This window comes from Oryctolagus cuniculus, chromosome 3, assembly GCF_051225735.1.
Source record: "Oryctolagus cuniculus isolate XC-2025 breed Fujian yellow rabbit chromosome 3, ASM5122573v1, whole genome shotgun sequence".
In the NCBI taxonomy this organism is placed as follows: domain Eukaryota; kingdom Metazoa; phylum Chordata; class Mammalia; order Lagomorpha; family Leporidae; genus Oryctolagus; species Oryctolagus cuniculus.
The window spans coordinates 38,213,578-38,240,610 of record NC_142869.1 but is presented as its reverse complement, the minus strand read 5'-3'; the positions used below and the strand labels follow the sequence as shown (position 1 = coordinate 38,240,610).

Genomic DNA, 27,033 nt, shown 5'->3' with positions numbered 1-27,033 from the left:
TATTCATATACAAGTTTTGAAATTTACATAAGTCTATGTTTTCTACTTGCCCCATCTATAGGAGGCAAGATTATTATGTAATAAAATATTTTAAAAAGTAACTCATCTATCAAAACAGAAGCATTTTGAAGCATAAGACCTAAAGTATCAGAGAGAAGCAAAAGTGAAAAAGAGCTATTATAAGGTAAATACAAGCAGAAAAAAGAAAATTACACCAATAAAAGCTGAAACCTTCAACAAACAGCAAAATCTAGATTTTAAAAAGTGAATTAGTATCAAGTTATATTACTTTTATTTGGTACACCTGAAAGATGGTAAGTTAAAAGACTCAAACTGGGGTATTTGCTTTCAGAAAACACATTCTAATATTTTCAAATTTGCTTAGAATTAAAATTGCATACAGCAGTCTGCAGGTGTACACACATGAGTCAAAGGAAACACACTAAAATGATTAGCAGTGGTTATTTCTGGTAGTAGGATTATGGGCAGCTTTAAATATCCTTTTGATTTTCAGCATTTGTACAGAGTCCACCTAAATACCCAAAGTGAAAACAGAACATGAACTCCCTGAGGGCAGGTGCCTTTCACGAGCTCCCAGCTGCAGCTTTGGGGGGCTTGGAGCCCCGTGCAGTGCATGGCACTCCGTGGGCACTCAGTATTTGTTGGATGGATGAAGTATGAATAAGTGAAGAATTAAAACTATACACACTTGAGGCCATCGACACAGTATACATGAAAGTAACACTTAAATTATGCCTCACATTGTGTTAAAATTCAAATTAAGAAAAAAAGAGAAATTTTACTAAAAAACCAGACAAAGAACCTTCGATAACTATTCTGGGTTTTCTTAAGAAAATTTCTGTTTTTGCTGAAAGTAGTTCACCTTCTAAACCTTCCACTGACAAAACAGTGCAGGCAGACATCAGAACAGTGCCATGTTTACAACCGCCAGTTGGCCTTGAAACACTTGGTCAAGTTTTAGTACAATTTACATCATTAAATAAAGTAACATATTTTCTGTAAATTAAGTACACTATTAATAATTCTGCTAGGATACAGAGGGAAACGCAAGACTTCATTATTCTGAAACCTTTTAAAAAGGTTTCAGAGAAAACTAGCTTCCAGCCACGCAGAACTATCGTTGGCTAAGCTCCCAACGCTGCACGGCAATCTGTGCTACCTTCGACTACTCTCCCTGCGCTAGTCTCTTCTGATGAAGGGGTGCTCTCCTCGGCAGGACAGCCCTGCAGGGACTGCACACGACTCGGGGCCGATACTTGCTCTGTGTAACTATCCAGGAAGAGACTGGCGTGCTTGAGAATCACCAGATTCCTGGCTTCCTTCAGCCCCTGCAGGAAGCTGCTCAGCGAGGCTCCGTGCTGGCCGATCAGGTAACACAGCTTGCTGAATCGGCTTGCCACTTCCTGCAACAGCTGCACCGTGGTAGCCGCGCCCAGGTTTTCTGTAACGAAATAATGACAACCACATAACCGCAGGATTGACTATTTCTTACAAGCCTAAGACCAACAGTGTAAAGTCTCCTTTGCTAAGAATACTTGGCAAGAAATTCTCCCTTTCTAAGAACGTTTACCATGTTGAGGTATATTCTATCTACGAAACCCAAATAATTTCAGGGTTAAATAAAGCGACTTGAAAGGTCGGTGGTGGCCTGGGTGGTGTTTCAGCACAGTGGGGTTAAGCTGCCGCTTGAGACACCAGCAAGCCACCTCAGCGCTGGCTCCACTTCTCATTCAGCTTCCAGCTTCTGTGTGTGGGAAGGCAGAAGAAGATGGCCCAGGTACTCGAGAGAGGACTTATGTGTGTGGGAGATCAGGCTGGAGCTGCTGGATGGGCCAGACCTGGCTGTTAAGGCCATTTGGGGAGTAAAACAGCAGACAGAAGAAAATATCTCTCTCTCTCTCTCTCTCTCTCTCTCTGTCTCTCTCACTCTCACTCCCTCTGTTCTGCCTTTCAAATAGATAAATAATCTTAAAAACAAAACAAAGAAAGATCACAAATTTCAGTCACTTGAGGAACCTGTTAAAATACATCACAAGAACAGTTTTTAAAAAACGAGCATTTACAAAAAAAAAAGGCTTTCCAGGTGATTCTGAAGATCAGACAAATTTGAGAACCACTGAGCTAATTCAACTTTCCTCCATTTCAAATTTAAGTCATCTGAAGCCAAAAAAAAGGCAGGTTGAATTTTCTAATGTCACACAATAGTTAGCAATGGTCATGAATTAAACTCACTTTTGTATTTGTATCTTAGCTCTCATTTTCAACTTTTTGGATTGACTTTTGTTCTGCTTGTCTCCCTACTCTCACCCCTGCCCCAGACAGCCCAACCTTTCCGTGCAGAGGGGCAATTCAAAAATCAGACAGCTGGAGCCCTTGGAATGTTACGAAGGGCTTCGGGAGACTTAGCTAAAGTAAAGCTAAGAAAAAGAATCTAATTCCATCAGCTCACGTAATGTAGGATAAAACTCTCAAAGCTCTTAGAGTTATCTACAATTTTAAGAGATTACATATAAATCCAAAAGACTATCTACTTGATATAATCCTAAGAATGATAACCAAGAAAATGAACAGCTCAGGTAGTACAGTAGAGAATATTTGAGGATTATGGGGCTAGAAGTGTTGTTGGGAAATCTGGCTTCCAGGGTCAATATTCTCAGTTATTTCTGCTTCTCTGCTGTATCCTAAAAGTCTCACTGTCTACTTCTGTGAGTAGAAGGAGCTGTGGGAATGGCAGGAGAGCACACAGGCAGCTGGGCCAGGGACATATCGGAAAATGCAAGTTGTTCACTCACAAAAAGAGAGAGACTGGAAAGAAAGGAATAAACTACAACGCACAGGTTTTCTTCCTTCTGATACAGGAAGACTAGAAAACATGAGAGCCTAATGACTTGCGTATACAGGACAGGGGACACTTCCATTACCTAAGCTGAGAAGAGGCCTGAGAATCTGAGATTTGATGTCACTTAGTCTTGAATAGAACCGTCTTTCTGTAGTAGCCAACTCGTGGAGACTGGCGATATAACCCATAATGTTTTTATCCACCAACGCCACATAGCTATCTTTTCCTGCTGTCACTCTGCTTATATATCCAAGCTGAAACAGAAGAAAATACAAGGATTAGAGTCTAATTGAATCGAGCCAATTTGGTGCACTGAGCTGGCTCATATTAGCTGGCAAAATCCAGTTGTTAAATACTGGGAATTTTCCAAGTACATTTTTAAACCATTAGCAGTTTAAAACTAGCCAGAGTGAAAATCTGGAAACACAACAGATCAGGTCATTTGTTTGCTTGTTTGTTCTGTTGTGTTAGAGCTGATTACCAGTCCACCAATGTTATATACATATATATAGATCTATAATTCATTTCCAAGATATTTCTATTTCACAGTACGGGCAGTTGGAACCACTGATATCCTAGCTATGGAATGATACGTTAGGGATACAAGCCTCAAGGGCCACTGTGCACTAAAACGAAGTAATAACAGCAGAGAGGCGCTCTAAACAATAAAATATCAAGGTGCTAAGAGGTTTTGTGTCTCTTAAAAGTATCACATAACAGGATTTTCTTCAAAAAGGAATTTTTACCATTTACCCATAATGCCACTCAACAAAAACACTCAATGTCTTTACAAACTTTATTAAACTAAGCAGGCAATCTGCACACCCCAATGGATTACTAATTCCTCATGGTAACCAGAGACACAGCAAAAGTTCATCCTTTTCACTAGGCTAATTCACCCTTTACCTAAATCATAGGCTCAGGGCCGGCACTATGGCGCAGCGGGTTAACACCCTGCCATCCCATATGGGTACCAGTTCGAGATCCAGCTGCTCCACTTCCAATCCAGCTCTCTGCTATAGCCTGGGAAAGCAGTAGAAGATGGCCCAAGTCCTTGGGCCCCTGCACCCGCGTGGGAGACCCAGAAGCTCCTGGCTTCGGATCAGCGCAGCTCTGGCCATTGCGGCCAATTGAGGAGTGAACCATCGGATAGAAGACCTCTCTCCTTCACTCTCTTCCTCTCCTCTCTCTGTGTAACTCTGACTTTCAAATAAACAATAAATAAATCTTTAAAAAATAAATAAATCACAGGCTCTTTCATGGGGAATGTGGAGCCAGGACCAACAACCAGAGTCAATTAGCACACATGAAAGAATGGGTTAAGCCTAAGAGCCTAGTCATAGCCTGTGTTGCCTTTAGCAACACCGATCATGTTCCTATACATTCCTAGGTTACTCCAGAAAGACTAAGGCTAAAAAGCAGTCCACAGGAGATATCATTCAAAAATAACAAACCCAGAATGTACTAGCTTTGTAATTGTGGCATGTCACTTCAAGGATATGAGTTACTATGGCGGGGTGGGGAGCCAATGGTTCAAGTTTATGAGAAAGAGGAAGTAGGAAAGCAGAGAGAAAGTCAGAGCTGCAAGCAAAAAGGGGGCTCAACAACAAGAACTTCAGTGGAAAGCTAAGAGAAGAGAGGAATGATAAGAAATGGACACTGCTGGGCCTCTCGTGTCCCTCACAGGCTGCCTGAGCCCAGCTCGGGCTCCCACAACTACTTCCCAGTGACATCAGAAAGTCACCCACTCCACTTCTATTCGAGTTCACCTGTAAAGATTCCACAAACACTGTCAAGAAACATCACTGAGATATGTACTTTTCAATATTCCTACATGAGGGTGTTAGTTCAACAACTATTTTAAAGTATGCATAGCAAGGATACAGCAGTGAATGAGAATGCTGAAAATCCCTGCCCTCACGAATCTTACATTACAGTAAAGAGGACAGACAGCAGACAGAACAAGTAGGTGATCACTGCATCAGACAGTGACAGGCACAATGGAGGTAAGGCATTAGGAAGATAAACAGTGAAAGGGTGGGAGGAGAGGTAGTCAGAGAACTTGGTAGTCAGGCACACGAACACCACCACAGATAGAGATTTCTCATGTGTTATAGAATGTGGGCCTAAGGATCCAATTCCTGTTCACCTTACTACAGGAGAGAAGTACTGGAGTCTTAGTACCACTGGGATTCTCTGGAAGGTTGTCACCTTCTGTAGGTTCCTGCCGGCCACTGTAACATAACCCAGGCTGGAAGTCTTCTGTATCCACCAAAAACAGGGAGTAATCCTGGCCTGCAGCTACACTCCAGACTCCATTGTCAGTGCTCACCTGCAACGACAGAAAGATGTGTGTGTCCATGGTGAAGGCGCTCGGCCAGCTGACATCTACAGGAACTGAAAGGTTAGGTTACTGAGGCAGGCAAATCTCAGCCAGCAGAACGCCCTATCGAATGTGTAACAGATGCAGGAGGAAGAAGAAATCCCACATACAGCTTTTAAATTTAGAGCTGGATCGTTTTTTTTAAAAGAAATGTGGGCCAGGGATTTGGCACAGTGGTTCCCATAGCCTGGTTCAAGTCCCAGCTACTCTGCTTTTGATGCAGCTTCCTGCTAATGCATACCCTGGGAGACAGCAGACGGTGGCTCAAGTACTTGGATCCTGGATCACCACCCACACAGGAGACACAGATGAACTTCTAGGCTCTTGGCTTTGATTGGCTCAGCTCTGGTTGTTAGGAGCATTTAGGGAGTAAGCCAATGGTTGGGAGATCTCTGTTTCTCTTTCAAATAAAAATGAAAATTTTTAAAAATCTGAAAACTTGGAATTTAAGAAGGAAAAACTGTGGATCTAATATTTTATTGTTTTTGTAAACCCCATAAATAGCCTGCATAACAATCTAGATGCCCAGGAACTTCTAAAGCCCTACTTTAGAAGTGTCAGGTAGGACACACCTGTGTCCACCTGCATTCTGGTATGCACACAAAAATCAAGGTACAAAGAAAAGAAAATCGAATAAGCCTAAATTCCATTCAGGCCACCTAAACCCTTGTTTGCCAAAATTCAGTTTTCCCATTTGGAATCCACTAGCTCTCTATTACGACTTCACTGTGCCAACTGTGGGATGCTGACCTGTGGTTCTCGAAGCAGCAGCAATCACCTGGAAGCACGTGGCGGTGCAGGCTCTCAGCCCCAGTCTCTGTGCTGTACAGAAGCTTGAGAACAACTGCCTGAAAGCCACAACTTCAAACCACAGATTCTCCATAGAGATCCAGAGTCTCCACAAGCAGGCAGGGGCCAGGGCCAGGGAGCCCTCCTGCACCCTTCCTCAGGCAGGTGGACATTCCTCTGTTCATGGGTGGATTTCCTCCAAGATTTCACTTGGAGAGTGTACTGCTCCCATCTCCAGATGCAGTTTCAGCCTCCACTCCCAGACTGATGAGCAAAAACTCCTCCTCTGTTACATCCTTTGTACCTGGACTGGCTCCTAAGCCTAGGAGATCGCAAGTGTGCATGTGTGCACACACGAGTCTCTGCTACTTTACAGCTGCCCTCTTCTCAAATCCAAACTACCCAAATAACTTTGGATTCATTTTACCAAGAATGAATTAAAATGTTTACAGGAGGCAAAGAATCATCCTTTTAGTCTAATCAAAATTCATTCAAATCTCATTCTGTCTAGACTTTTAATTCTCACAAATTAGAATGACTTCAAAATGTTTTTCTTACCATCTATCAAATAAGCAAACCACAATCCTCATGCTGTAGTATTTATATGTACAGTTGGTTAGGAAACTAAGACAGTATTTAAAATCTCTATTTTCTCTTCTCTAATTCTAAAATATTGAATAAAAGTTTGATTTCCAGGGTCTTCTTGTCATACTACAAAACTTTCCTTGGTATAAGTATATTTTCTACTTCATTCAAATAAGCAAAACAACAAGGAAAAATGACTTGTTATATCTTTGTTTGTGATAAGACAGGAACTGGACTGTTTATTTCTAAAAATAGAGTGAAGCTACAGTCATAACTGTTCCCTAATGTTTTACTAAGACTTTTCTACCCTGGAAAATTAAGTTCACTGAAAGAAAAGAAGCAATTAAAAGTCCTAGACAGTGGTGGATGCATGGTGTTCACGGAGTATATGAATTACTGGAATATTTACTAACTAGTTGATGTCTGACCCGTGTTTCTAAAGCTGAAGTAACCACCTTTTTGGAGTTTATTACTCTCAATAGAGGAAGCCTGTGTGGGCATGAGGAAGACACCAGAATCCAACGACACAAGCATGAGCTCATATTCCATTCGGTTCGGCTTACCATGCACACACTATCTGCACCCACCAAAAAGCCAAAACTGATGGATAAGGAACCAATACTATCGGCAGGAACTTGGTATTTCCTCAGGGTATCAGGGCTGAAAAAACGCTGAGACACTGCCAGCACTGCACAAGACGACTGGAAGCTGTGGTTCCCTCAACAGCACTGCATAAACTACAACCGCTACATACAGCTGTTACAAACAACAACAACAACAAAACCTACAGTGCTTAGCTTTACTACAGAAAGTGAAAGTTTACCACAAGATTTTAGTACTATATAATGCTACAAGACACACATAAAAGCATATCAACCCAAATGAAGCTATGGAAAAGCTACACACATGCAAAGAAAAAGAATAGACATGATTCTGTAGTACAGGGCTCAGAAAACATTTGTTTTGGTTTTTTTAAGTTTTGAAAAAAAGGTTTTTCACTTTAAAAAGACAAAAGAACTACGAATATTCAATGAAGCATCACAAAAACATAAACTAACCTTTAAAAAAATGTTCAGCTTGAAAATAAGCAGTTTCATGTTTAAAAAAATTTAAGAATATCAAAACAAACATATGCTACAAATACATAACTCTCTTAATTTGTTAAAAGAAGAAATGGAGAAACATTGTTATAGCTTAGCATTCCAGAATAAGTTGCTACCAAGTTTATAAAAGTACCTTTGCAAGACGAGGAACTGTTGTTGGAAAATCAGAATGCCCAAGCTGACCAAAGGTATTGCTACCCCATGAGTAAACCTATCAGAAAAACACAGGAAAGCAGGTAAGAGTTGAGAATTTGACCTTGTAATCAACTCTGAATTACAATATATTTCATAATAATTAAAGGATACATACCATTACACATTAATGACTTATAATAGTCTTTCTCTCTTTAAATAATACAGATTAAGAAAATCCAGTTTTAAGCAAAACCAAAGATAATGTGTGCATGGAGTACACAAGAAGACACAGAGGTGAACAGCTAGCAACAACTGATTTTTTTTAAGGTGCTTACTACCTACAGGCACTGTTCTTAACACTTTCTGTGTATTAATCAATGTTTAATTCCTAAAATGATCTTTTTTTTGGTTGTTTGCTTTTTACAGATAAAGAAACTGGTCCAGAGAGGTTAATTAACTTAACCAAAGTAACAAATTGGTAAATGGCAGAGCGAGTATTTAAATTCAAGAATTATCCTACATACCTCTTAACAAAGAGAGGAAACAATAAGGAAAGCAGCCATGCTTCCTTACTCTGTAGGCAAGAGTGCTATGCAATGATTAGAAGGTCTTTTATATATGAAGAGTCTTTGTAGGACAAACATCCAACACCCACATCCTACTACAGATGAAAACTAATACATAATGATGACATTTAACAAAAATCGGTCCTTATTCTATTTATAAAAGCAATTCACAGGGGCCGGCATTGTGGTATAGTGAATAAAGCTGCTGTCTGCAATGCCAACATTCCACATGGGCGCCGGTTCAAACCCCAGATACTCCACTTCTGATCCAGCTCCCTGCTAAAGTACCTAGGAAAGCAGCAGAAGATGGCCCAAGTCCCTGGGCCCCTGCCACCCATGTGGGAGACCCAAAAGAAGCTCCTGGCTCCTGTAACTTTTTCAAATAAATAAATATTTTTTAAAAAAAGCAATTCATGGTCATTGTACGAAACTGTCACAGTAAAAAAAAACAGAAAATGAAAAACACTGATGAATCTACCAGTTTTGTCTTGGGAACATACATCCTTCCAGAAAATTCAATGTCTTCTATTAGATACAGTACATATAAAATATAAAGGGCAAAACAGGACCATACTACAAATTTTACAACTTGATTTTTTAAATTTAATGCTATTAATTAATATTTTAGTTTGAAAATAATAATATATCTACAAGATTTTTAATAACTATATAGAATAATATTGTGGGTATATTTTCATCAATCTTTAAGCTCTAATTATTTAATATTAAAAAAAATTAGGAGTGAGTGTTGTGTGCCACCTCTTGGGATACCTGCATCCCATATCTGAGAGCTTAGGACTGAATCCCACCCTCACTTCGAATCCAGCTTCCTCCTAATGCACACCCCAGAGGCAACAGGTGATGGCTCAAGTATGTGGGTCCCTGCCGCCCACGTGGGAGACCTAGATGAAATTCCAGGCTTCTGGTTTCAGCTAGCCCAGCCCTGGCTATTGTGGGCATTTGGAGGGTAAACCAGCAGATCTCTGTCACTCTGCCCTTCAAACGAATTTTTTTTTAAGTTAAAAAAAAAAAAGATTTTAAATCCTTGAACATACATATTTGCGTATCTGTTTCCTTAAGACAAATTCTTGGGCAAAGAATCTCTAGGTCAATGGAGTACACATGTTCTGTTTTTAATAGTTACTGACAAATTGGGTGCCAGAAAGATTCAATTTACATTCCCACCAGCATTGCAGATACCTTTGCCCTACATCCTAACCAACACTCAACAGTCAATGCAATTCTTGCTAAGCTGACAGGTGAGAAGAATGTTTTACTGTCGTTTTAACTTAAATTTGTCTACTGAGGCTGGCGTTGTGGTGCAGTGAGTTAAGCCTCCACTTGCAAGGCAGGCATCGCAGATCTGACTGTGGTTCAAGTCCTGGCTCCTCACTTTTATCACACAATAAATTCTCAAATATAAATCTGTGTCTATTTCTAGTCTATAGGCATATTTCCAGTCCACTAATCTGTACATAGTTTTCTAATATATTTGATAAAAGTAAATCTTACCCTTCCTTTCTATTCTTTTTCAGAATTTATCTGGCTTGCCTCTGTTGATTCTCCTAGAATAATTCTGTAATCATTTTATCAGGTTGCAAATATTCTACTGGAATATTTTTGAGATTGTATTGAATTTACACTATAATGATTTAAAGATCAAGGAAGAAATATTTTTGTAACACTGATACTTCTCATCTGGAAATAAAATCCCTCTCTTTTACACCTGCTTTCTTTCAGAACCTTTTAAAAGATAGCGAGAGTTTATGTCACACAGGACTCTGCCTTTCCTATTAAGATTACCCTATTTCCACAATACTTTGACCGTAATTGTGAACAGCTTTCCCCCCACAATCATTTTTCTGTCTTACTATATGGATATAAGAAATTCAGTAATTTTAATTTTGTAGCTGACCACCTTCCTAATCTGTTAGAAAGTCTTCTGGATGATTTATAATATAAGTAATGATAAATCATCCCCTTCTTTCCTAATAGTAATATTTATACTGGTTATATTAGTTTCTTGGCATGCTACATTTAAAATAAAATGTAGTATTTGAAGGTTGCAGGATCCTTGATTGGCCTCCTAAAAAGATGAATGGATTGGTACATTTAAGAATAACTGCAGGGGCTGGCACAGTGGTGTAGCAGGTAAAGCCGCTGCCTGCAGTGCTGGCATCCCATATGGGCACCGATTCAAGACCCAGCTGCTCCACTTCTGATCCAGCTCTCTGCTATGGCCTGGAAAAACAGTGGAGGATGGCCCAAGTCCTTGGGCCCCTGCACCCATGTGGGAGACCCGGAAGAAGCTCCTGGCTCCTGGCTTCAAATCAGCTCAGCTCAGCTCTGACCATTGCTGCCATCTGGGGAGTGAACCAGCAGATGGAAGACTTCTCTTTCTCTCTCTCTGCCTCTCCTTCTCTGTGTGTGTGTAATTGTGACTTTCAAGTAAAATAAATAAATCTTTAAAAAAAAAAAAAGGAAAAGAAGAACTGCAAACACCTCCCCTTCTGAGAGGTGTATCTGCACCTACAGGCAGGGTTCTAAGGAATGCTCGAGGTCATTTTTAGGTCCCACAATTTAAAAGGAAAAAGATCATTTGTTTTTGGTCTTAGTGTCTTGCTATGGATTTTCTTCATCAAAGAACAAATAAAAATTCATCAGTACACTGGGAAATTTGGGGTATTATCTTTAAATGAGATCACAGTACAGACAGTTTCTTGGCCAGGAAGACCAGTGTTCAAAGACAAGCTCTGGTATCACGTGTGACTGCAGACAACTCACGTTAAGTTCTCCTGCCTACTTTCCTCATCTGTCAACTGAAAATAATACCATGAAAAAAAAAAAAAAAAAAAACAAAAAACTAGAAAGCTCAAGCAAGATACGGGTTTGGTGTCTGACCACTGCAGACACTCAATAAACGACCATCCAATCTTGCCGTATCGGCCTTCCACGGAAATAAGATAAGCATTTAGAGCACTGCCCCTTACCTGGGATTTCGCAGTGAGTGCTAGGGAATGGGAAGCGCCGGCCTCCAGGTGGATCACCTCTTTACCGTCCAGACACTTCACACACAGCGGCTGAAGCCTTCAAGAAAACACACACACAAACACGCACGCAACATCTGAGTGTCTGCAGTGAGAGCCACACCTTTCTCAAACCACAGAGCAAATAGCTTCACGTAAAAATAAGTATTTCAGGGGCCGGCACCATGGCTCATGCCGTGGCTCACTTGGTTAATCCTCTGCTGCAGCACCAGCATCCCATATGGACACCAGATTCTGTCCCGGTTGCCCCTCTTCCAGGCCAGCTCTCTGCTGTGCCCCGGGAGTGCAGTGAAAGATGGCCCAAGTGCTTGGGCCCTGCACCCCATGGGAGACCAGGAGAAGCACCTGGCTCCTGGCTTTGAATCGGCACAGAGCACCGGCCGTGGTGGCCATTTGGGGGGTGAACCAACGGAACTGTCTATAACTCTATCTGTCAAATAAAAAAAAAAAAAGATAAGTATTTCAAAGCAAAATATGAAAATAAAAACAACAGGGGCAGACCCCTGAGGCAGCAGTTAAAATGCCTCTCGGGACGCCAGCATCTCACATCAAAGTGCCTGGGTTTGAGGCCTGGTTCTGCTTCTGAGTCTGCTTCCTTCCAATGCACATCCTGGAAGTAGCAGCTGATGGCTCAAGCACGTGGGACCCTGTCACCCAAGTGGGAGACCCAGATCAAGAACTGGGCTGCCCTCTTCAGCCTGGCTCAGCCCCTGCTGTGGTGGGCATTTGGAGAACAAACCATCAGATAAAAGATGTTTTCTCTCTCTCTGCCTTTTTTAAAAAATTTTTAAAAATCTTTTAAAATTTAAAATCAATATATGCCCAAACTACTCAAACATTATAATTTTATGTATTATATAAATATTATAAGTGTTATATAAATATAAATACTATAATCTTTGTCTGTCAATCACTAATTAACTCCCGTAATCCAGAACTGTTAAAATGATAAAACTACAAATGATTCATTATAGCTGAGTATACTTAGGACACAATGAATTACAACCACAGAGGGGAAATTAAGGTAGTTTTTTTAAAAAACCATAGTTTCCTTTCCTGTGCTTCTAAGAACTGTGTAATCATATGAACTTCACAAATACTATGTCTGTTAAATCCTAACAGTTCCTATTACACAAAATGAGTTTTTCCCTGATATATGTGGATAAACACAGATTATTACCTTGGTCACAATTATTTTGGCAGTAGCAAAAAAACACCTTTCAGGTAAAAAGAACCTTTTGGCTCTTTTTTGTAGGTTAAAAACGTGCACCATTCTAGTATCCCATTGAAATGCTGTCTTATCCCTACCACTCCTTTCTGTATTCCTAAATGAATACACATCAAAGACGACTCAGAAAGGCGCATCAGGGATGCTTACGCCCTTTGCTGCTGAAAACAAATTCAAGACTAAGGAGAGAGAGCTTCTTATCAGGGCTAATGGTGCATGAGAATCTGGAGGCAGAAGGGAGCAGATTACCTCGGTGAGGAACCTGACACTGAGAGACCTGCAGACCTCGCAGCGCAGCGCTTACTTGCTCCCGCCGGGGACTGCCAATGGCACTCACCTGGGCAGAACATCGCCGTGGCCCAGCTGTCCATCCTTCCCCTTGCCCCAGGTCCACACCTCTGTCCTCAGGGACGGCAGAAGGGCATCTGCTTCTCCGCTGTACGTGGGGGTCAGAACCACTGTTCTCGTCTTCACCCGAGCAGCCTTTCTTAAAAGCCTGGGGGAAACTGCAAACAGACTTAATGTTTATTATAAGCAGAAGTAGATATCCAAAAAGCTCTAAAATTATCCTAAGCAGAAGAATGCAACCTTCTCTTAATTTTTTTAAAAAATGTTTAACAGATATATATAATACATATTTATGGGTTACTGTGTGATATTTCATTACATGTATACATTGTATAATGTCCACTCAGGGTAAATATATTTATCTTTCCAAACAATGCTTTTTTATAGAAAAAACACCTCTAGGGTTGTATTGTTTTTTAAATAAAGGTGACTTTCTCTTAAAACGACCATTTTAGTAAGCTACCATTAAGTAAACTTGACATTTGAATATGCCAGTTTCAGTAATCAGGAAAGCTCATTTATTTTAATATAGCACAGGGGCACCTTGGGTTGGCCAAAAGTTCACAAACCCTGGTGATTTCCTTACCTTGTGACAACAATCCAGGGAGGGAGAGCCTTCGACTGCCTCCCTCTGATTCCTCTTCTCTGATATCCACAAGACTTGAGCTTTTCTTCCCTTGCATTGATTCCTGTTTGACCTGCTCTTCTCTGCTATCCTTCAGACCTTCCGGGCCTGGGGAACCACTGCCTGCCTGAGCTCCAGTTTCACAAGGGGCTGTGCTATAAAAGTTCATAACTTTCTTAAGAGACAAGGCCCCAGCTTCATAGGTAGCAGCCACTCTCACACCAACAGCAGACGCACAAGAGACCACCAGGCTGTTTAGGGCTGAGGTGCTTGTGGTTGGTGGGCTGTGAAGATTAGGAATTGCTTCTTCTACAAGAGGCTAAAATACACACACACAAAAAAAAGCATATAAAAATATAATCCCTTACATGACAAGCAATAAATAAAGTTTAACAACCATTCCTATTTGCATACGAGAATCCACAGAAGAAGCAGGTCTCTTCACCTCCCACTTACAGGTCTTCCCCCTGGATCACAGAGTTAGCACATCACACGGAAACAAGTACTGAACCTTCAGTTCCTTACCAAAAATGCTCCCTTTTCTCTGGGTGCTGTTTTTCCATGGCATTTACAAATAAGCCCTGTTATTATATGCGTTCAAAGAGTTAAGCACAGAAGAGGGAGAAAAGGTATGGAAAACATAGCCTTTATTTATTTCTTTTAAAGATTTATTTTACTTGAAAGTCACAGTTACACACAGAGAGAGGAGGAGAGGCAGAGAGAGAGAAAGAGAGAGAGAAAAAGAGAAAGAGAGAGAGAGAGAGAGAGAGAGGTCTTCCATTCGCTGGTTCACTCCCCAACTGGCTGCAACAGCCAGAGCTACGCTGATCCAAAGCCAGGAGCCAGGAGTTTCTTCCAGGTCTCCTACTCAGGTACAGGGACCCAAGCACTTGGGCCATCTTCTACTGCTTTCCCAGGCCACAGCAGAGAGCTGGATCGGAAGTGGAGCAGCCAAGACTCCAACTGGCACCCACATGGGCAGCTTTACCTGCTACACCACAGCACCAGCCCCAACACAGTCTTTAAAATAAGGTGCAATGTGACAACCTGTAGATGGCTGAGCAAATTGAAGTTTTATTATTGTACACTTTTAGGAAAATTTATATAGACTGCTATTAAGAAATAGCAAGAAGAAATTGGATTTTAAGAAGAAACGGCATTGGGGCCAGTGTCATGGCATGGTGAGTAATGCTGTCACCTGGGACACTGGTCCCATTTGGGTGCCTGCTCCTGCCCAGGCTGCTCCACTTCCAATCCAGCTCCCTGCTAAAGCACCTGAGAAAGCAGCAGAAGATGGCCCAAGTGCGAGGGCCCCTGTACCCACATGGGAGACCTAGATGAAACCCCTGGCTCCTGCCATGGGCCTAGTCCCAGTACTAGACCTTCTGGCCACCTGGGGAGTGAACCCGCAGATGGAAGATCTCTCTCTCTCTCTCTCTCTCTCTCTCTGTCTCCCTCTTCCTCTCCCTCTCTGTTACTATGACTTTCAAAATAAATAATTAAATCTTTTTTTAAAAAAAAAAGAAATGGCTTTTCCTAGAATGTTTTATAAATGAAAATTTAAATATAGCATACAAGCAGACTTTGACCTACCTTCCCCCAAATTGTACTTTTAAGCTCAAGTCCTTCTACTATCTCATCAATGAGTTATTTTCCATGGCCCAGGGACAAGATAAGCTGCAGGATTATGTTTGTTCTTGCTACCAGCGAGAGGGTAAACGTGGAAGGTTAATAATTAAACATTTGGAACCAATGTTCTAAGTGTGATTCGCAGATGTATTAGAAAGTCAAACTAAAGTTTTCTAATATCTTGGTGAAATATCAGTTGAAACTTACTCTAAGCTGTCAAACACCATTGTTTTTTTTTTAAAAAAGAGAAATCATTAAATTTACCTGCTGAACACACACACACAAAACCATTTTGGCTTATCGGCATAGGTTATAATAAAAACATCTGCTTCTTATTCTACCCAATGATCCCAAAGGGTATATATACATTCTCAAATATGTCTTGAACTAAAACTAAATGAATACGTTTTTTAAAAAAATTGGCTTCTTATTTTCTTAAGGGAAATAATTCCTGGTGCCTAGCACAATGCCTGGCATGCCACAGGTACTCAACATATTTTGTTGAATTAAATACCAAATTCAGAAGAGCTACTTCTGTGCAAGTGAGCAGTCTGCAATTAAAATAACCAATAAAGTAAATAAATATAGCACACAAAAGATAAATAAAAAGCCAATTCCTTCTGTGGTGACAGAGTTCTCCTGACTTGCCCAGAAGAACGAATGACCCAACGACAGCCCTTTGCTTACCAGGCTCCCAACAGGCAGCAGGCGTGTCTGGGGGTATTTTACAGGGTCCTTACTGCCAGGTAATAGAAAGTCACAAAACTATGTCTTATAAACCTTAAACTATTTCCTAACTAGCTCCTTCTACTTAATTGTTTAAGAATTCAGTAAGTAACTAAAAAAAAATACACCAAAACAACCAAAAATACATCTGACCAGCAATTTTGATGAAAGGCAATTTGAGGGGTCCCAGGCAACCAATAATATTTCGGTTTGTATCACAAAGTGATAAACTTCTCGGTTCTTTATGTGTTGACTCACATAAATTCCTCAGGAATAAGCTGTATAACTGAAATGCTATTTACAAAGAATAAATTAAATAAAATAAAACACACACTGCCAAAACTAGAATAACAAAAAAAAGCATTTAGCAAATAAGTCCAAAAGAAAATACAATTTCAATGATGGCAATCAAATAAACTATATATATATATTACTTCTATATTTTAAGCTTAGTAAGAGCAATGACTTTCAAAAAGTGAAACATTTTTACAATCATGTACAGTCTAAGAATTTTCTACATGCATTCTTGTTGAAGTATTACTTTGTTTTTATTTAGATTTTTATCCTCTCTCCAGCTTACATTTAATTTTCTAAAAATTCAAATATCTACATAGTTCACTTATTAGACTATGAAATGAAGACCAATTCTAAAAATACTTCCATGTTCTCATCCTGACAGAGTAAACAATAAGAATAAAGAATCAAGAAGATACGTGGTTTCAGAAATCTAAAAAACAAAACAAAAATAAAACCACAGGACAGTTCTTTTATGAAGATGGTTTGGTTTGATTTGGTTTTATCTTAGAGTTTTGAGAAAAGCAAAACTCAAAGGCTACACTATTCTTTTAGAACAACTTGTTGTAGGCAAAGAGTCACACTTTACTGTATGCCACTGACAAGTGGCTTCTGCCCATTTTACCAGTTTTCAAAATGAGAATTGTTGAGAAAAATATTACCCCTCGGCAGAGCCCATTAAGGACCATAGCTGTCCCGGGAGAGAAACTGCAACCCCAGGGAATGCCTGGCAGCTCTTTGAAGTCGGCCTACAACTGAAGGCCCTGCCACGGAGGCCCTCCCTGTTAAAGGAAGGACTTCCCGGTAAACCTCTGTGGACAAGTGAGGGGAATGCATACTATGAACATCTGTGCTGGGGCCAGCATTACGGGCACTGCTTGGAGTCCTGGCTGCTCCACTTCCGATCCAACTCCCTGCGATCGTGCCTAGGAAAGCAGCAGCAGATGCCTGAGTCTTGGGCCCCTGGCACCCACATGGGAAACCCAGAAGAAGCTCCTGGCTTCAGCCTGGCCCAGCTTACTCAGTCTCTCTCTTTCTATGTAACTTGCCTTTCAAATAAACACATAAATCTTTTAAGAATAAAGAAAGAAAAAAGAGAAAATCTACACTTGAATTTTTTTTAAGGTTTTATTTATTTATTTATTTGAGAGGCAGAGTTAGAGAGAGAAGGAGAGACAGAGAGAAAGGTCTTCCATCCGCTGGTTCACTCCCCAAATGAAGGCAACCACTGGAGCTGGGATGACTCAAAGCCAGGAGCCTGGAGCTTCCTCCAGGTCTCCCACGTGGGTGCAGGGGCCCAGGCACTTGGATCATCTTACACTGCTTTCTCAGAGAGCTGGATGGGAAGTGGAGCATCCAGGACACGAACGGGCACCATATGGGATGCTGGCACAGCAGGCAGTGGCTTTAACCACTATACCACAGTGCCGGCCCCCACACATGAATTTCAAAAAACCACATCAAAATAACTTGCTTTAACTTCATTTTCCCATGAACTTTCTGAAGTAACCTTCAGTAGCTATATTAAACTATGCAGGGACTCACCAAAATTCTGTTCTTTAGCCACAGGGAGAAAAGTACTGGCAAGAAAAAACTATGAGATTGTGGGTGGCACTACAGCATAGAAGGCTAAGCCTCCATCTGTGGCACCAGCATCCCATATAGGTGCCGGTTCGAGTCCCAGCAGCTCCTCTTCTGATCCAGCTCTCTGCTTATGGCTTGGGAAAGTGGTAGAAGATGGCCCACATGGGAGACCTGGAAGAAGCTCCTAGCTCTTGGCTGTGGATTGGCCCAGCTCTGGCCATTGTGGCCATTTGGGGAGTGAACCAGTGGATATAAGATCTCTCTGTCTCTCCCTTTCTCTGTAACTCTACCTCTCGAAGAAATAAAAAAAAAAAAAAATGGGATTCATCTTACAAAACAAGCCCAACATGACATCTTTCAATATGATAAAGGAACTCAACTTGAACATAAAGACTGATTTTTAATTAATCCAGGTCCTTTCCTTTTCTAGTCAAACTCCAAAAATGCTACCAAGCCTTAAGCATTTAAAACCTCTAAAGACAAATGCATATGGTTCAACGCCAGCATCAGCTTTGCGTTATAAACTGCAGCAGGTACCTGAGATGGCACTGGCTTCTCACTGTCCTCTGAGTCCCCTCTCACTGAGTGGTCCGAGGTAGCTGCCTGGGTGTCGGGGTGTGACGGGGTGCTTCTGGCAGGAGACACTTCTGTTGTTCCCGTGACGCATGGCTGGGAGCAGCTGGTGTTGCCGTCTGTGGTCTGAACGTTCCCCTCCTTCAGTTCAACAACGGGCAGCTCACGTTCCGCAAGAGCGTTCTCGAATACTTCGCTCTGACTGTCAAGGGTTTCTGCGGAGTGGCTGATGGCAGTGCTGGCCTGGCTCTCTGCCTGGGACTCGGACAGCGCCACACCTAGTGGGCAGCAGTGACTGTCGGATATAATCACGTGGTCTTCTTTGTCAGTCATGGTGATCAGGAGCTGGCTGCACTGGTTGCATCTTTCTGGGACTGGCTTCAGGTCCTGAGAAGGCAGGCACTGTACAAGCGCTAAGCTGTGGAAGGCACCGCAGGCCACCTGCAGCACCACTCGGCCCGCAAGATGTTCTACCTTCTGTGGCTTTGTCACCGGGAAGGTGGTGGTGATGAGACCCAACTGACAGCCTGTGCCCCATGCCCAAATCTCCCTGCTTATTGACAGGGCCAGAGTGTGCTCCTCGCCACATGCCAGCTGCAAAATCCTGACAGCTAGCAAAGGGCTGCTGTCAGAATCAGAAATGCTGACGGGATTCGGCTCCGGCACACAGCGCTGGTTGGCTACGGCACACTGGCCGGCAGAGTTCTCCCCCCACATGTACACTACGCCGCCTTCTGTCACCGCTCCACTGTGGAAACTCCCCGTTGCCACAGTCACAACACGCTGCCCTACCAGGGCATTTTCCAGAATGGGGCTGCTTGGACAAACCTCTGCCGGCTCACTTCTCCAGGGAAGGGTCCCAAAGCTGTAGACCTCACCATCTGAAGGCAAGGAAGCAAACACCAGAGAGGTGAATGAGTTAACTAGAGATTCTACTGGCAAGCCTTCAAGCCCCTCTAGATTTAACAAAACAGGATCTGAAAAGCTTTTTTCAAAAGCACAATTCTAGAGATTTGTATTTCACATTTATTCACTTTTTTATTATTTTTTTAGCCTAAGAGACAGAAAAAGTGGGGGTGGGTGGGTGGAGGAGAGACACCTCCATCTGCTGGTTCACTCCTCAAATGCCCACAATGGCTAAACCCAGGAACCTGAAATGTAATCCAGGTCTCCAGTGTGAGTGGCAGGAACCCAATTACCTGAGCCATCACCCATCACCACTGTCTCCCACAGTTTGCACTGTCAGGAAATTGGAGACAGGAGTCACAGCCAGGAATCAAACCCAGGTACTTACATGTGGGATACAGATGTCTTAACTGCTAGGCTAAACACCTGCTCCCATTAATTCATCATTTAACAAATAACATGTTTTAACATGCTATAATGAGAATCTCCACAAACTGCAAGAGGTAAGTTACTTTTAAACTGAGGGTCTTGTTCCTTCAGCCTCATCCTACAAACCCCTAATATCCACCCACTCCAAGGCTATTATCATGGGTTGTCTCAGAAGCAGATGCCAGTGGCAAAGACAAAACAGTAACCACATTAAGATTAACAGAAAATAAGATAAAACAGACACTTTTGCCAATACCTGCAAAGTTCACTTATCACTAAACAAGTCAGAAGACATAAAATAAGGCAATGGCATGAAAATATTAGAGATCCATTTTGGCCAAAACTACAAAATGACCTTTATGTCTCTAGATTACACATAAAACACCGGTGTTAACAAGACATGGCTAACCCTCGTGTTCTGCCTCATATTATATGTAATTTTTAAATGTTACATATACTAGGTAGCCTTTCTGGGGTGAGATTTGTTTACAAAGCAAATCATCACAACAAAATAAGGCAAATAAACAAATGAAGCTGTCAGAATAACTGGCTAGCTTTGGAATTAAAATTAAAAGCACCAGTGAGATGGGTAAATGAATCATAATTTGTGTTCAGTCTCAATTTTACAACAGTACTCTAGGAGTCTGTGTGCGCGTGATCCAGGTGGTTGCAACTCCAAATGGAACCAAGTCGTGGCCATGAGTTTTGAAAAACATGGTACCACAGTCCACTATCCCTTCTGTCCATCTCACCAGAGATTTCCCAAATTTTAAAATGGATAAGTACCACTGATCCCCCAATAGGCAGCAAAGGATGAGAAACAAATGCAAACTTTATCTTTGACCTATTACATACGGTAGATATATTCATATACACTCAAGTTAACTCATAAATATCTATGTAAATATATAGATTTAAAAGTGGCTGTATATCTAATAAGTCCAAGGTTCAGCAAATATGCAATTCTTTAAAAAAAAAAAAATTAGGGCTGGCATTGTGGCACAGTGGATTAAGCCACCACCTGCAATGCCAGCATCTCACATGAGTACCAGTTTGAGTCCCAGCTACTCCACTTACAATCCAGTTCCATGTCAATGTGCCTAGGAAAGCAGCCGAAAATGGGCATGTGCTTGGGTCCCTGCCACCCACATAGGAGACTCAGATGGACTTTCAGGCTCCTGGCTTCAACCTGGCCAAACCCTGGCCATTGTGGCCATTTGGGGAATGAACCAGCAGATGGAAGCTTGCTCTTTCCCTCTCTCTCTGTCTTTTGTTTTCTCTCTGTCACTCTACTTTTCAAGTAAGATAATAAAATCTTTTAATTTTTTTTTTAAATCTATATAGGGAAAAACATGCCAGTAACTATAAAGAAGATAGAGTGGAGGCTTTTATTAGGAATTCATAGCTTAAAGAATATTGTGAAAATAAGCTCATTGGTTAAGATCTTATATATTTTTTCCCCAAATGACAGAATATATTTGCAACAGCTCACCAACTTTTTAAACAGACACTGTTCCTCCAGAGGAAGCAGTACTGTAAATAGATATTTAGTCCCTCTCCCTCATGAGCATTTTTAAATCTGAAACAAACAAACAAACAAAACAACTGGGAACTAGTGAAGGGTCCTCATGAATTATGAGCTAATGGTCAAATTTATAGGAAAAAAGAAGGTTGCAACCTTCTAGCATGTCCATGTCCTCTACTAGAAAACACAGTGCCACTTCAAACCACAGATGTGTGGGATGAGATCTGCTGTGACTTTGGCACATAGCACTGGGGCACTGCTTAAACATGAACAACCACAGGCTACTCACGTACTTTCAAAAAGTGTTCTCTCAGCTGTCCCAGCCTTGTGGCTATGACTCTGGATTTTAAAGCTATCATTCAGGAAAGGTTTCCAAACCTTATTGAAGGTTTCCAGATACCTCAATGAAGATACTCTAAATATCCTACTGGACACAACAAAAGTAACAGAATTCCAATTATATATGCATGAGGTCTATGTACTTTGAATATCATAGGGCAAGTATTGAATATAGGTCACATTTTTAAAGATTTATTTAGTTAGTTGAAAGGCAAAGAGACAGAGAGAAAGATCTTCCATCTACTGGTTCTCTCCCCAAATGCCCACAACAGTCAGGGCTGGGCCAAGCAGAAACCAGGAGCCAGGAATTCCATCTTGGTTTCACACATATGTGGCACTTTGGTCATCATTTGCTGCCTCCCAGTTGTACCAGTAGGAAGCTGGATTGGAGGCAGAGGTGGTACCTGATCCCAGGCACTCAGACACGGGACACAGGCATCCCAAGTGGCAGCTTAACTCACTGTGCCATAGCACTCACCCCCAGTTCACATTTTTCCAATGAGGCTTTTGTCCAAAGTCTTGAACAATATCTTAACATAAATTATCATAATAAAGGTGTAATTATGAAGAGATTAGAAACAAATCCATGTTTACTTCCCCAAAATTACCAGTATCAGATTTAGGCTTTTTTTTCTAGAATTTATCTTTCCTTCATACCTAGAAGGAAAACACTAAAGCACTATTTAATACCTAAAGAATGTTTACAGAGCAGAAATTTATAAATTAATAAAATCAACAGCAGTCCTGGCCCAATCAAATTGGCCATATGTGAGTTGATAAACTGCCATCAAGAGTGAAGCCCACCTTGTCTATGAAGTGCAGCACACGCTTCTGTTACAGATGCATAGGTTTTATAATACCCTTTTGTGAGCTGCTTCTCATACATGAGAAAAACTGCAGTGAGGCAGCACAGCCAAGTGGCTTAAAAAGCAACCTGTGAGAGCAGACTATTTGGGTTCCTATCCTGATTCTGACACTTTACCAGCTCTGTGCACGTGGGAAAAGTTTTTTACCTCCCTAACCTTCCATTCCTTTATCCTATCTGTGAATAGGAACAGTAGCTACTTCCTAAGGTATGCTGAAGAACTGGCAGTTTGATATGGGATGCCAGCATTGCAAGTGGCAGCTTAATCCACTGTGCCACAACACCAGCCCTACAATTTTTCCTTTAATTCTAGTTAATGATATGTGCCAAGTTTAAGAATGAATCTGATTTCTGGTAAAGAGAATTAAGAGCAGATTTTGAAAACAAAAGGTAGAAGTTCCTGCAAAGTTCATCAAGAATCCCTGGGATGCAATAAGCCCCTCTCGCCCGGGCTTACACACCAGGTGCTTGGCAGCGCCCAGGCAGGACTTGCCAAGCCTCTCTCCATAGTACCTTCCGTCAGAAGAACTCCATGCTTCACGCCCAGGGCTGCCTGCAGAACTGGCTTTCCTCCCCAGCCTGGGAATCGCTCCGGTGTTACCGAAAAGGATCCTGCTGGCCAGACATGGACCAGGCCTCTTTCTTTGGATCCTTCTGCTTCTGTTGTGCTACAAACATCAAGAAAAATAACTTACTTGCCCCAGCAGCTTAGAACCGTACCTTTTGTTGTTAATATTTTCCATGAGGTGACAAGAGCCTCAGGTGATCACTGACATCATAAATAAGAGTGTAATTGTTAAATCAACAACAGGAGTCACTGTGCACTTACTCCCCATGTAGGATCTCTGTCCTTAATGAGTTGTACTGTGTGAATTAACGGTAAAACTAGTACTCAAACAGTATTTTATACTTTGTGTGTCTGTGTGGGTGCAATCTGTTGAAATCTTTACTTAGTATATACTGAGTTGATCTTCTGTATATAAAGATAATTAAAAATGAATCTTAATGAAGAATGGGATGGGAGAGGGAGTAGGAAATGGGATGGTTTGTGGGTAGGAGGGAGGTTTTGGGGGAGAAAAACTGCTATAATAAAAAAGTTGTACTTTCAAAATTTATATTTATTAAATAAAAGGTTAAAAAAATATTTTCCATGAGGTTGCACCTTATACCAGCACAAGGATGGCTGCATGAGATAGTATCTCTTTTATGCCTTGGCTTTGACACAGAAGCCAGGATAATACAACTTTTCATTTAAAATGCTGGAGGGTAATCTAGGCCCATAAATTACTTCACTTCCTCTAATAAGCCAATAAAATCTGGGCTATTTTTTGGAAGTTTTACAACTTAGTAGCAAAAAATTCAAGATTCTAGTTTTTTACATATTGACCCTTTGTTTAGCTACCAAAGTTAAAATGTGCCCCAAGTTGAAAGTTTACTTTTAAATGTTTATAATTGGTGATACGGTTAGACTATGATTTGGGTCCTGAACTCGCGCAGGACTTTCAAACCCAACACCATAAGATAACAGTACTGAGAAGGTGGAAACTTAATCCAATTATGTTGTCCAGAAAGCAGTGCCTGACAGGAGGTCCTCAGGTCCCTGGGGTGCCCGCAGGAGGCAGTTCTCCCAGGAGGATGTTATGTAAAACCTAAGTTTGGGCCCAGGTCCCTGTTTCCTGGCTCAACATGGGATCCTTCCTGTGTACACACTGGACCACTGCCACGCACCACCCCCTGAGTCTAAGCCAAGGGAGCCACACAAGCTTGCGCTTAAACCTCCGAACTGTGGGCTAAATAAAACGTTTTTCCCTACAGTTTGTTGCCTCAGGTATTTCATTATAGCAATGAAAAGCAGAGTAATACAATTGGTAAAAAGTATCTGATGAGAAAGACATGAAGAGCAGCAATTCACATTTTACTTCATGCTGTTTAAATCTATAAATGCTCTATAAATTTTTTAAAATTTTTAGTTGACTTATAATACCTACAAATTGAGAGTGCATGGTGTGGTATTTTAATGTATGTATGCAATGTGTCGTGATCAGATCAGGGTAACTGGCAAACCCATCAACTCAAACATTTATCATTTCTTCATGTTGGGGACATTCAAAATCCTCCTCACTAGCTAATTTGAAATATACAATTCTTTGTTATCCCTTCCAGTTCCCCTACTGTGCAGCACAGAACTCTTCCTGTCCAACAACATCCCTGTTCCTATTGGCCATCCTCTCTCCACTACCCCCATCCCCGACACCTCCTAGCCTCTGGTGACCACTATTCCACTCTTTACTTCTATGAGATCAACTTTTTTAGCATCTGCATATAAATGAGAACACATGGTGTTATTTTCTGAGCTTCACCTGTTTCACTAAACGTAGTGTCTTCCATTGCTGCACATGACAGGATTTCATTCTTCCTTATGGCTAAATAATATCGTATTGTGCATATATACCACATTTCCTTTCTCCATTCATCCACTGACGGACATCTAAATTGACTCCATCTCTCAACTACCGTGAATTCTACTGCAGCAGACATGGGAGTGCAGGTATCACTTGGACATACTGACTTCCTTTCCTCTGGCCATACAACCACTAATGGAATTGTTGGATCAGATGGCAGGTTCTATTTCTAGCTTTTCTGAGAACTCCTATACTATTTTCCATTATTTTATTTTTTAAGAAATTGAATTTGTAACAGATACCAGTAAAAATCTTGCACCCTTCCCTTATGTTCTAGCCAAAGAATCCTGCCCATTTGATGACTTTAGTTCAAAGACTACGAAATGCATAAGCACATAGTAACGACCATCTCATAGCTCTCTCCTGAGGAAAGGGCACATTAACATACCTTGCTTCCTCTGTACAGAGTTTTCCCGTGTGCTTTCACTAATGGCAAATTTTTTCATTTTCTTTTTTCTAGGATACTTGCACTAACATTTAAAAATTTTTGTTCTTTGCTTATTTAATTTGAAAGGAAGAGGCAGAGACAGAGACAGAGATACTCGACAGACAGAGACAGCTCCCATCTGGTTGACTCCCCATATGTCTACAACAGCTGGGGCTGAGCCAGGCCAGGCCAAAAGTCAGAAGCTAGAAACTCAATCCAGGTCTCCCACACGGGTGACAGGAACTCAATTCCCTCCAGCATCACCTGCAGTCTCCCAGGGTAGACATCAGCAGGAAGTTGAAATTGGAAGCAAAGCCAGGACTCGAACCCAGGCACTCCAATACGGGATGCAGGCATCCCAAGCAACATCTTAACCACTATGCCCAACACTAGCACCTGATGCTAAAATTTTACTGAGGCACAGAAAGTTTTTAAGTACCTAGGAATTTCTCTACTTCTGCTAAATAATACTCCCTATATTGTAATTGAGCATAACAATGGTTCAGTAGAAGAGAAACACAAAATTAACCTTCTTTTTAAATATCTTCCTTGACCAGTTTCCTAAAGACAGAAGATAATTACAATTACTACTACTTCTGAAAACCTGAAATTGTTAGGAAAACATGGCTACAAGAGTTTTAATTTGATGAAATTAAGATATTCAGTGCCTTTATAAAGCATAACAGAATAGGAACAAAACTTACTTCTAATCAGCTTTATTTGAATATGCTTTTCTTTTTCGCAATCCACTGCAGGTGTCACTACATCCTCCCACTTACCCGTCAACAAGAACAGTCAGCCAGGAGCAGACATGTGGCCTCGCTGCTGAGATGCCTGGGCCACACATCAGAGTGCCAGGGTCTGATCCTTGGCTCCGGCTCCTACCTCTAGCTTCTCACTGACACATTCCCTAGGAGGCAATGGGGATGACTCAAGTAATTGGGTTCCTGCCATCCTCATGGGAGACCTGGATTGTGTTCCTGGCTCTGGGCTCTGGCCTCGGCCCAGTTCCAGCCACTGCTGGCATTTGGGGAGCAAACTAGAAAACAGGAAATGTTCTGTGTGTCCGTCCACCTGTCAATCTCTCTCTCTCTCTCAAGTAAGTTTTTAAAAAAGAAAGAAAATCAATCTGAAGAAAAGTTACATATGTGTGGAGTAGTTGGTTGTGTTTTGCTAGCATAGAGGAGGAGGAAGAAATGGTTTTACCTTCCTTTCTTTGAGTCCATCGGTCAGTGGGAGCGCTCCATCACCAAATCGTTCTCTTTGCAAAAGGTATCGCAAGGCTTAAATGGCAAAACACAAGGTTAGCACAAAGAGCAGTGAAAGAACACTGTGCTGTTTTATCCCTCCAATTAAAAAAAAAAAACACACACACATTCACTGGGCAGCAACATATGTGGTGAAACTATTTAAACTATTCCACATCTCGCCTGCCAAAGTCAAATATCAAGACTGAGCCTGCCCCCGGAGCTTATAAAAATGCCTGCTGACTGTCAAATGCAGTATCAAAGGGAGAGATGACTACCAACAGTTCAGTGGTACTTTCCCAAGAATAGACTTTCTTGTTTTTTCATATATAGGAGGAAATTCGACCTGAAAAAATCA

The 27,033-nt window shown here is 41.4% G+C and overlaps 1 protein-coding gene across 10 annotated transcripts in view; it reads right to left on the bottom strand.

Annotated features, from left to right (window-relative positions):
• Positions 1–27,033, bottom strand: part of ALS2 (alsin Rho guanine nucleotide exchange factor ALS2) — a 73,486-nt gene that overhangs the window by 34,093 nt on the left and 12,360 nt on the right. For 6 of the 10 annotated variants that reach the window (XR_007920607.3, XM_008258976.5, XM_008258979.5 and 3 more), the window contains exons 2-11: positions 26,635–26,711; positions 23,053–23,207; positions 18,440–19,356; positions 13,631–13,988; positions 13,034–13,202; positions 11,412–11,508; positions 7,854–7,931; positions 5,010–5,192; positions 2,943–3,114; positions 1,282–1,462 (exon numbers count right to left, since the gene is read on the bottom strand). Coding sequence is in view for 8 of the 10 variants with exons in the window: in XM_008258976.5 (XP_008257198.3) it covers positions 1,282–1,462; positions 2,943–3,114; positions 5,010–5,192; positions 7,854–7,931; positions 11,412–11,508; positions 13,034–13,202; positions 13,631–13,988; positions 18,440–19,356; positions 23,053–23,207; positions 26,635–26,654 (2,330 nt within the window). In the remaining 2 variants the exon portion in view is untranslated. Of the gene's footprint in view, positions 1–1,281; positions 1,463–2,942; positions 3,115–5,009; positions 5,193–7,853; positions 7,932–11,411; positions 11,509–13,033; positions 13,203–13,630; positions 13,989–18,439; positions 19,357–23,052; positions 23,208–26,634; positions 26,712–27,033 lie in introns of those variants that run through there. The other 4 variants (XM_089330056.1, XM_089330055.1, XM_089330058.1 and 1 more) reach the window with 3 other exon arrangements.